Consider the following 10541-nt stretch of genomic DNA (forward strand, 5'->3'; position numbering starts at 1 on the left):
AAAGAGGATAATCCTTTAAAAAAAAATTAGTATCGCACATTGGAATATCACTAAAACATTCAAAGAGATGTCTCTTTTAAAAATGAGTTAAAAGGAACATTACTTGACTTGAATAAAAAAAATGATTTGAGTAATGTTATTCGTAGTCGCTCACTGCGGCAGTCGCCCTACGTGGCATACACATGGCGAGTAATTATTTGATGCATTAATGTGATAGTTTTTTTATTTATTAATGCATCAAATAACCACCTGCCATGTATATGCCACGTAGAGCGACTGCCGCAATAAGCGACTGCAAATAGTATTATTCAATATAATAAGCGAGCTCATCAAGATAGTTGAAATATTTTTTTAAAAATAAATGATTAATTAAAATCTTGTTAAGGCTATGATGTTTAATGAAAAAATGAATAAAATTTTAAATTTCCTAATTTTTTTCAAATTCGGATCGGATATCCAATAACATGGCTAATTGGATTTGAATTTAACATTCAAATATTTGTCGGATTATCGGATCGGATTGAATTAGATAATTATTCTTAACGGATCGGATATGATTTGAATAGATCCGATCCATATTCGATCCATTGATAACCCTACTTATCTATGGTACCACTTAACTAACACTTGTGAACAATGTTAGGGTGCAACATGACATTTATTAATAGTTGGAGGATGATAAATCGATAAAGCATTTTTTCATTGGCCGAAGTCTTCCATTCTTCTTGTTAAAATTTTGAACAGTGCTGGGATTACATGTTTATTATTCACAGGCATCTTATAGATATCTCACAATGGGTTAAGTCGTCATTTTTTTCTTTTTGTCATTTTTTATTACATGAGGTCTTGCGTGGGCCCAACCTCTATGAGAGTGTTTTGTGGGAGGTCTGTAAGTTGCTGCTTTGTACACCTAGTTTAATTGTAAAATTTTCTCTTCGAAACTCGATAGGCTTGTGTGATCTGCTAGAACGATGGACCAACTGGTGTAATTGGGCCACTGGACTTCAGATACCCGACCCAACAAGGCTTTACTATAACTCGCACACATTCGTAATGTTCTTCTTGGATTAGGGTTTTACACTAATTCGGCGCATCCTCTTCTTCTTCTCCTACACTTCAACGCTCTCGAGTTGTTCGTTCTATTCACTCTGCAACAATGGGGTATGTATATTCATCTTCTTTACGTATATACTTCTATTACTGTTCTCGATGCATAGAAAAAAATAAGTGCGTAAGCCAGTACGAACTATGAGCTATATTCTTGGAAAAGTAATAATGTCGTGTTTTTGAATTGAAGATTGATTAGTTTTAAATCGCTGTTGCGTTACTCTGATTGGTAAATTAGGATGATAGGACATTAGTTGATTATAAGGAGATTTTAAATTTCGAGTGCTCCAGTTCTATGAATAAGGGAAACAATGAAGAGTTTGATAATAGGTTTTGCGTTACTCTTCCTAGTTCATACCAAAAGATTGTTGCTTTATTTTTCGATTTTTCCTTCCTTGTATATACCAATTCTTAAGTAGGAGATTCATTTATTTTATGTTGTGTCTTGATTGTGGTAATTGTGAATGTAGATAGCTCTAGAAAGTGCTAATATGTAATAATGTGGGGTAATTAGAAATATCAACATTTTTGTGTTTTTGTGTGTTTGAAGATTTCTACTGCTCGAACAGAACTGTGTATATTGTTAGGATGAAATGACTCAAAAAACTGAGAAACTTAATAGTAATCATATCTCTAAAACAGATCTGTGTATACTGCAAGGGTGACATGAGTCGTAAAACTTTGAGAAACTTAATAGTATTCATATCTCAAAGTAGGGAATAATGATTCTAACTTGTGCATTCTAACTTTCTGTTTCGAATGTGGTTATCGGAAGTATTAGAAGCCTGTTGAGGTTCATAATTTTTTCAACCTTGTCGTGGATTATTACGATTACTAACACAGACTTTTTCTGTTGGTTTCTCTATTGTTACTTATGTTCTGAATCTGTACAAGCATTATTACATAAACCTTTCAAACAACATTGTGTATAACTTGATTGGTAGTCTTATCTTCTTGAGCAATATATGATGTGAAACCTGCAAGAAGCAAAAGCAACAAGTGATAGTTTTTGAGATTTCATTGTGGTCAGCTATTCATATTATTAGTGGTCAGGAGACCAATCTGATAAGGCTTGTAATATAAACACTAAGAAAAATTATCCTTCCTTGCTTTTATTGCTTAACCTATGGAGTTCTCAGTGATGAGATGCAGTGCGACTACAATTTCTGTGTTGTCCACAACTAGCTAGCTATAAACATTTATGGTATTCCAATCATGTTGAATAGATTTATGATTTTGTAAACTATTATCTTTACAGGAAGACACGTGGTATGGGAGCTGGTCGCAAACTCAAGTCCCACCGTAGAAGACAAAGGTGGGCTGACAAGGCCTATAAGAAATCTCATCTTGGAAATGAATGGAAGAAACCTTTTGCTGGTTCATCTCATGCCAAAGGCATTGTACTTGAAAAGACGTGAGACCACATTCTACCTTGTTTGTCTTCAAAGTCAATTCTTTTCCAGCTCATATATGAATAACAGTTCCTTATATTGTTGTTTATGTACAGAGGTATTGAAGCCAAGCAGCCAAACTCTGCCATCCGCAAGTGTGCTAGGGTTCAACTCATTAAGAATGGCAAGAAGATTGCTGCTTTTGTTCCTAATGATGGTTGCTTGAACTATATCGAGGAAAACGTGAGTTCTTGTTATCAGTTTAATTGCTTTGATATTTTCGCTACTTATTTTCTATAATTCCCAACCTCGTTAATGTTTCTCCCACAGGATGAAGTGCTGATTGCTGGATTTGGGCGTAAGGGTCATGCTGTGGGAGATATTCCTGGGGTTAGATTTAAGGTGGTTAAGGTGTCAGGTGTTTCTCTCCTGGCTCTCTTCAAGGAGAAGAAGGAAAAGCCTAGGTCTTAAGTTTTGTTTTTTTTCTTTTTTTTATTTAAATTCCCCCATCCCCCCCAACCCCCCCACTGTTGTTTGAGTGCTTCTTGAGATGATGAATAGACAAAAGTCTTTAGATTCACGAACAATTTAGTATGCCATCAACTTACTGAACTGAAATTTTGATATTGTGGATTAATATTTATCATTTCTTTCCAGCTTCAACTTTATGTTGCAATATTTTTGTTCATGATCATTTGGCACACAAATGTGCTGTCAGCAAGAATGGAAATGTTTAACAAAGAGCATGTCTTTAACTCGATAAATAGCACTGTATGTACGGAAGGTTCAGAGCCTTTGAGGATACAGATCAAAACTTATGATTATAATGATTATTAAATTATTAGGCTTGATTTCGATGCTGTAGTTATTATTAGAATTTTAATGGAAAAGCTCAGGGTGCATTTGGTTTGTTTTCAGTTTTAAATTTATTTGTAATTATCTGTTTTGATCGACTATTTTTGAATTACAAAAAAGGTGTTTGGTTTGTCATTTTGAAAAACGGTTTTTTCAAAATAGAAAACTAGAAAATGCGTTTGGTTTAAAAATTTTAAAAATTGTTTTATGATATTTATTCGACTAATTTGATTATTTAGTAAAACATAATAATTTTATGTTGATATATTACTAGATAATATATATTTTAAACTTGGTAAATTTACTATTTTTTCTTGCTACAAAAATGAAATAATAAATTTATAGGCCTAAAATATGAATTGTTATAAAGAAAATAGCTTGTATGTCCTTCATCAGAAGGATGTATTTTCTTGTCAATTGGACAGTAAGAAAGAAAATAATAGTTGGAAACCAAATGCGCCCTTATTTACTTGAGTAAGTTGTCTGATTTTAGCAGTTTTGTGCATCAATTATTTTTTGGGGAATAATGTTATAATTGAATCTATCATCTAACGTCGTGTAATTGTTATTTATAACATTACTCTTTTCTAGGTGAACTTTTGGCAGCGTCATTGTTCCACCAGATACTCTAGGAATTGCTGTACGCATCTTTGCTCCATAGAATGGAAATTCTCTTAGAAACAGCGAAAAAGGAGATTTGGGGGAACAATGGACACAACCTCTTCGTGCACGTCACCCCCAATTTATTTCCCAAGGCATTTTTATTCACATTTTTTTTTTCTTAATTTCCAAGACACTTATTAAAGGGCATCCACATATAAAGGACCAATTGTATTATATGAGATTATGTTTCCTTTTCAAAACGTCTCATTGACAATTCAAGTTCGATGAATTTTTTGGGGTGCAATATTTGCGTTATTAAATAAAAATTGAGAAAAATAAACAGTTAAAACACACCACGTGCAACTGACACTGCGACAAACAAGATAAATAAAGTTCAACTTTAAGCTGACATAATAAGCTTGAAGTTTGGTACATAGGTACCAAAACTTCATCTATTAGGAAAGCTGTCTAGTAATGTTTAATATGGAACAAATGTTGAGCTTACCATCACATGTAATTTTGTATAAAATTTCCCTTCCGTTCAGTTTAGGCCTCTTTATCACCCTCTGAACAAAATTTACTCTCCAGGTATCCCTCTTCGACGGTCATACCCTCTGCACGGAATAAATACAAGTAGGTTCAGCTAACAATTTATTTTCAAAAATTCTGTTGTGTTAATATCTGCAGAAGCCAGAAGTGCAGGAACGTGAAGTGATTCAGGTGTCACTTGATGAACAAGAAGATGATTCTCTCTCTCTCTCTCGTTGTTAGAGAAAGCAGCACAGAAGAGATTCATCAATTAGAAAATATGAATTACCAATAAATGGATCCTAATTAATCTTCAAGAACAGTGTAACTATACCTGAGCAACAAAGATGCTGAGCGTGAATCGTATTTTTAGACGTTCTCTTTCTGCTCGAAAGTAGGCATGGGAACAGCTGTCTTTTCGACAAGTTGGACTGCTGATTCTTTAGAGGGATCAGGAGGACATTCACTGTTGTAAAACGAATCCTTGTGAGCAAATGGCTCTCTACTGGCTGCAGTTGTAGTGGCTGTTGCAGGGAAAGAGACTGAAGCAGAGTCTTTTGTATCAGATAAAGGTTCATCATTTTGGCTATAAGCATTTGTGTTTACATCAGTCTTTGGTCCCCTTAACTCTTGTTGATCTTCATTTTCTTTGCAGATTGAACGTGAACACTTCAGATGATTTTGGTCGTCTGATGCATCTTTATCCACTCTCTGCCCATTACTTTTAGAGCACAGAGCATTATTATCTTCAACAGGAACAATCTTGTTCATAACGACACCAATAGCTGCATCTATAATTTGCTTATTTCCATCTGACCCTTCGGTGCGAACTTTCTGTGATTTCAAATTTTTTTCTCCACTTCTTTTTCCTTGAGCTTCATTAGATAAGCTTGGAGAATTTTCTACTTCTGTTAAAGCATGAGAATCATTTGTCGATGCACATGATCTTTGTGGAATGGATGCTGGAGACCTAGCTTTTGGAAAATTAGGCTTTACATTTGCCAAAGAAGATACTGTTCTAGCCGTTGGAAACTTCCCAGTCTTTGGCTTTAAGTTTGAGCTCCCTTTGGGACTGCAGATAGCAGCTCCACTCTTAGTTAGCACATTGCCTAAGCCAGATTGAGTGCGCGGAGTTCCATTAGGAGTCCGAACCAATGACTTTGCCTGCAATGTAGCCAAGTATTGCTAAAGTTAAAAAATGTAAATACTAAAAGTTATAGAACGAAAGAAAAATATTTATAAATATTTACATCCATAATTTGAAACTAAAAGCAAGTATTAAGATAAGGCCACAAAACTAACCCCGTCAAAGAACCCAATTTTTGGAGATGGCATTCGAAGTCCTGATGGTTTTGCAGGAGCCTGGAGGGTACCACTTTGTGTAGAGGATTTATTTAAATTCTTATTAGGTAAAGCAATTTCCTTACTTTCACGTTCATCTGCATTTCCATCCGTAGAATGGTTCCTCAGACCAAAAGCGACGATGCTATCATCCACAGATGGACAGGAACTGATATCTAGGCTGTTCCTGGAGTTAATAGACCTTTGGCAGACTGTTGAAGATGATGAAGATGATGCTGATGCCGAAGACCACTCACTAATAGAACTAGCTGGAGATACACTTGAGGATATCTTAGTTGATCTCAGATAAGCTGAAAGAGTGGGTGGCGGTGGTTTACTCTTCAGTCCTACTTTTGAGGGTGTTTTAGTAATGGAACCAGAGGAAGCTGGTCTAATGGTGCTACTTTTCAATGGATTTCTTCTTGCAGTCATTAATGGAGATTTAGCAGTGGTTTTAGACAACATACTATCAGAGCTATCACTTATAGAGGACCTTGTAGACAGCACCTTGCTTGCAGTTGAAGACCCCAAAGAAGAGGACTTGGACGATGGTGCAGGCTTTGGCAATACCCTTCTGGCACCACTTAAGACGGGAACTTTTGCTGCCTGACTCCCTTTGCTAGAAACTGTTATTGTCAAGGTGATTAACAACAGTTCGTAACTATAAAAATATTAATTGATCTGCTGCTGAAAAATTTTGTATGTCATGAGCTCATTACCACTACTAGGTTTTGAGCTTCCAATTTCAGATTTGACATGACTACTACCCGTGGAATCCCGCTTTGCTGCTGATGTTGAAGTGAGTGTGGCCCTGCTGATAGCTTTGGGTGGCTTAGGACGTAATGAACTTGACTCGTTAATCTTAGTAAGAGACTGTACCAAACAAAAATATGGTTAGTGTCAGTCATTTAACAGAATCAGAAATTCCATGATACATATTATCACTAAGACATTCAAACAAATAGACGACTTCCTTATCAGATTGGTGGAAAGGAAATCCATGGCCACTGCTTACAACAATAACAACAAACTAAGTCTTGTTACAGATAAATTTGGAATCAGCTACATAAATCCCTTTTTTCCACTCCGTTTGGTTGTTGTTAGATCTATGATTTACAATAAAATTACATTTTAAATAGAATGCTAAATTTATTTATTTATTATTATTTTTTTTTTCCCCCTTAAGTGTGTTGGTAATATCTGAAAGTTTGGCATGTCAATATGGGAGGTAGCGCCATACATTGCTAGTTTGGTAATAGCTGAAAGTTTGGCATGTCAATATGAGAGGTAGCGCCATACATTGCTAGTTTATGCATTCTAATAAATACAGCACTCAGAGGGTGCTCTATCTAAATATAAGATTATCAAACATAATAAACCAAACCAACTTCGTATCTTATAAATAGAGAAAATAATAAAGGATGAGTTTTCAAGAAGAGCTTATTGTTTAATACTCTTGACATAATTGTCTAATGACATGGTGAGGGGATTAGGCATAGTATCCAGAAGCTCCATTCTTTCTTTACAGCCATAATTAAGAGATACTTGATGTACTGCTGAGAGAGAGTCTCCAAGTCAAACAATAACATGCCTGGGTTAGTTGCGAATGGCCAGAATCCTGCTTGCTCGCTTTTCCTGATCCTTGCGTCCCAACATTTTGTTTTGGCTGACATTTTGGCATCCTAATAGTTTGTCTGCTAGTATTCTTTAAAGCTGGTTCCAAGTGCAGCTGAAATTTGGTATCAGAATCTCCAGTCATTACAGCAATCAAACCATGATTACCAGGAGACACTTTCCAGTCAATTGAACGTACCTTATTTTGAGAAGCAAGGCTTTCCTTCTTCAAAGCTGTATCAGTTCGAATAATTATTTACCAGTTTTACAACAATAATGGTTTTAAATACATTTACAAGAAGAATGACTAGATGCAGTGCTGCAGAATAATAATACTCCCTATAGAAAAAGAAAAAGAAATCTCTTTCTACCAACAAAACACGAACATGAGACAGAATTCGCATGGAACTTGACCTTGTGCAACACCAAAAGAGAGCAAGTCTGCTATATACTAATCCTGATGTTTATACATGGATGCAATTCACAGGAAATTATTTGATCTTGGTACATGAAAATAGTAATTATTTCTTCTGTTCTGTAAATTTGGAAAAGCCAAAAAGCAGCACTCTAAGATTATCAATGTACGTTGTCATGCCAATATCTGATTCACCTCAACAGAGATCAATATGCATTCATGCTCCCAAACGAAATATATTCCATTTTATTTGGTTGGCATTACTCTTGGTTGCTAGAATTAAAATCCCTGCAACTGTAGGAACATATTGAATTCGTGAATCATCTGGTTTCCACCTTCAAGTGCAATTGTGAAATAAAGGTAATTATAGCAGTTAGCCAGCAGAACATCAAGTCGAGAAGAAACAGCATTGTACCAGTTCATAGTAGGGTTGTGATTGTAAAATGAAGCTGGATATGTTTCAGAATGGGCATTTCTCGAAAGATATCAGAAAGCTACTCCAACAAAGGTAAGATGATGAATTGAAAGAATTTATTTGAATGACACTCACCGCAGAATAGGTGAAGATGTTGAAAGTATATCGTAACCACGTTGCAAAAGAGTAACATGAGAATTGATTAGGTTTTGGTTCACAACATACTCCACATGTCCTCTTAATAGTCAAAAAGAATAATTATCATTTTGCTCGAATTTTTGGAACTAAGAACAAAAGTATAAAAAATTATGGAGAATGTCGAGTGAATGTGAAGGAAACAGCAGTTTTCAAGTTCAGTTTAAATATCAACCCATTAATTTTCCTGAGCACACACCTAATATTGTGCAGTGCATGAATTATAGATGAAGCAGAGATACAGTCATATACACCAGATCAAGAAAAAGGTTGCTTACTTGAAATAGCTTGGTTATCTATCTCCATGGCTGCTGACTGACTGATATTATTTGTCGCATTGGGCACCTTTTTACTGGATCTTTGGATGGAAGCTCTGATGTCTACAAACAAGTCATCCTCAGACTCCATTGTAAAATTGTCATTTTCTAGAGTGGATATAGAATCAATAGACCTTCTTATTTCCTCTTCAATTCCAGGTAATATATGATTTTTATCCTTTTCAGCTCCTTTAATCATGGTGGACAATTCCTCTGGGTCTAGGACACCTGAAAATTTTGAAATGATAACAGCAAAAATGATAAATGTAGAGTACAACCATACAATGGACTCACGTCTTGAGCTTCGATGAACAAACAGTACCCGCATTACTGAAGAAGGCACTATCCCATGCTAAACTTTTACGCAAATTACACCTTCCATTTCTTTGCGCTTTTTCAGGATCAGTTGATTCGCAGAGCTCAGGCATGTGGTCATCCACGTCAATTCCAAGAGTGGTGTTCAATACCACTGTAGGACCCATAACTCCCGAAAATTCACATGTTTTCGGTTCTGTCTGATTTCCTGAGAAGGATTCAAGTACATTATATCTAAAATTCCTTAATAAACAGAAAAAAATAAAAAATAAAAAAATAGAGAAATAAGGCATAGCATATAAATTGAGGAAATAATTAAGTTATCGTCCAGATTACCTCAAATTCTTTCTTATTTATGTTCAGGCATTTTATGGCACAATGTTATCAAGAAACTTGCATTCTATGCCCCAAGAACCCGACCCTAAAAACAAATCTAATGACACATCAAGACTAGCAGCTAAATTTCAACAAAATTTCATATAAAGACTGGAATTGAATTAAAAAACATTCCACTTCCCAGCTCCGAAACCCCAATCTATACTCGATTTCATATAGCGTAGGGCAAAAATTGGCGGAACAAGTATACATACAGAAAAATGCCCATACAGCCATCGATAAATCAAACCTACGCGTACCGACATACATATTAGATGCATCCACACAAATTAAGGATCTGAACCTGAAATTTGATTGTCGTTTTGAGACGACAGATCCATGAGACTGAGGGCTTCGGCTGCAAGATCGATTTTCTCTGAGTCCTCCATTTCTTGGTTAAATTGATAGGTCAGAATCTTTTCCGTGTAGATTCAAGAATTTGTATTTGCAATTGCGAGTGTCGGAGTCTAGGAGAGATGGATGGGACAATGGCAAGTAGAGAGAGAGAGAGAGAGGATGATGAGAGAGCGCAACGGGAAATTTTTGAACTGCCGAAGAGGCGGTTTTCTCCTATAAAAATATTTATTTATTTCAAAAGTTAATTGGGTCGGACAGGAAATCGTCAAATTGGCAAACTGAACAAAACCGTCATTTAAAAAATCGTCATTTTGGTACAAGTAGACACGTTAACGATATGATTTGAACTAAGCCTCTATTTTGTTCCTATTATTTCCTCATTAAAATGAAAAATATGATCGTTATTTATTACATCAAATCATCAAATTTGAATTTCTATCTCTTGTGTGGGGCCTATAATAACTATATTTTTCATTCTCATTTTTTCAAAAATGAGAAACAAACGGGAGCTAAATCAATCGAAATCTTAATTGACTGTTTGAAATAAAGAATAAAAAATATAATTTTGACTAATAAATTATCCTCTAGAATGAATTATAATAAATAATTTTTTTAATAAAATAATGGATGCTTTGGTCAATCGTCATTACCAAATACGAGTAATTAAGCCCTCATTTGAGCTACATTATTGTGAAACTGAGAATGAAAAATAT

General features: G+C 35.2%; 2 protein-coding genes across 2 annotated transcripts; one reads left to right on the plus strand and one right to left on the minus strand.

Moving 5' to 3' along the window:
* Positions 1-1016: 1016 nt before the first annotated feature.
* LOC111404096 (40S ribosomal protein S23-like) lies at positions 1017-3161 on the plus strand. Its single transcript, XM_023032830.1, has 4 exons — positions 1017-1161; positions 2366-2521; positions 2615-2741; positions 2829-3161. The coding sequence occupies exons 1-4, from the start codon at positions 1157-1159 to the stop codon at positions 2967-2969; spliced, it is 429 nt and encodes a 142-aa protein (XP_022888598.1). The 5' UTR covers positions 1017-1156; the 3' UTR covers positions 2970-3161.
* Positions 3162-4299: 1138 nt separating this feature from the next.
* LOC111404097 (uncharacterized serine-rich protein C11G7.01-like) lies at positions 4300-10011 on the minus strand. Its single transcript, XM_023032832.1, has 9 exons — positions 9776-10011; positions 9104-9304; positions 8743-9009; positions 7639-7673; positions 7417-7554; positions 6545-6698; positions 5787-6451; positions 4819-5648; positions 4300-4570 (listed from the first exon to the last, which is right to left on the minus strand). Exons 1-8 carry the CDS (start codon positions 9858-9860, stop codon positions 4854-4856), a joined length of 2340 nt encoding a protein of 779 aa, XP_022888600.1. The 5' UTR covers positions 9861-10011; the 3' UTR covers positions 4300-4570; positions 4819-4853.
* Positions 10012-10541: the final 530 nt, after the last annotated feature.

Source organism: Olea europaea, chromosome 11 (assembly GCF_002742605.1).
Source record: "Olea europaea var. sylvestris chromosome 11, O_europaea_v1, whole genome shotgun sequence".
NCBI classification, from domain to species: Eukaryota; Viridiplantae; Streptophyta; class Magnoliopsida; order Lamiales; family Oleaceae; genus Olea; species Olea europaea.

Bases quoted from the DNA above. Each gene is read 5' to 3' on its own strand.
- LOC111404096 (XM_023032830.1), top strand. The intron at 2,522-2,614 runs GTGAGACCACAT...GTTTATGTACAG, and splicing joins GGCATTGTACTTGAAAAGAC to AGGTATTGAAGCCAAGCAGC. The intron at 2,742-2,828 runs GTGAGTTCTTGT...TTTCTCCCACAG, and splicing joins TGAACTATATCGAGGAAAAC to GATGAAGTGCTGATTGCTGG.
- LOC111404097 (XM_023032832.1), bottom strand. From the start codon at position 9,860: ATGGAGGACTCAGAGAAAATCGATCTTGCAGCCGAAGCCCTCAGTCTC. The intron at 9,305-9,775 runs GTTCAGATCCTT...AATCCTTCTCAG, and splicing joins AAACGACAATCAAATTTCAG to GAAATCAGACAGAACCGAAA. The intron at 7,674-8,742 runs GTAAGCAACCTT...GAACTGATACAG, and splicing joins AGATAACCAAGCTATTTCAA to CTTTGAAGAAGGAAAGCCTT.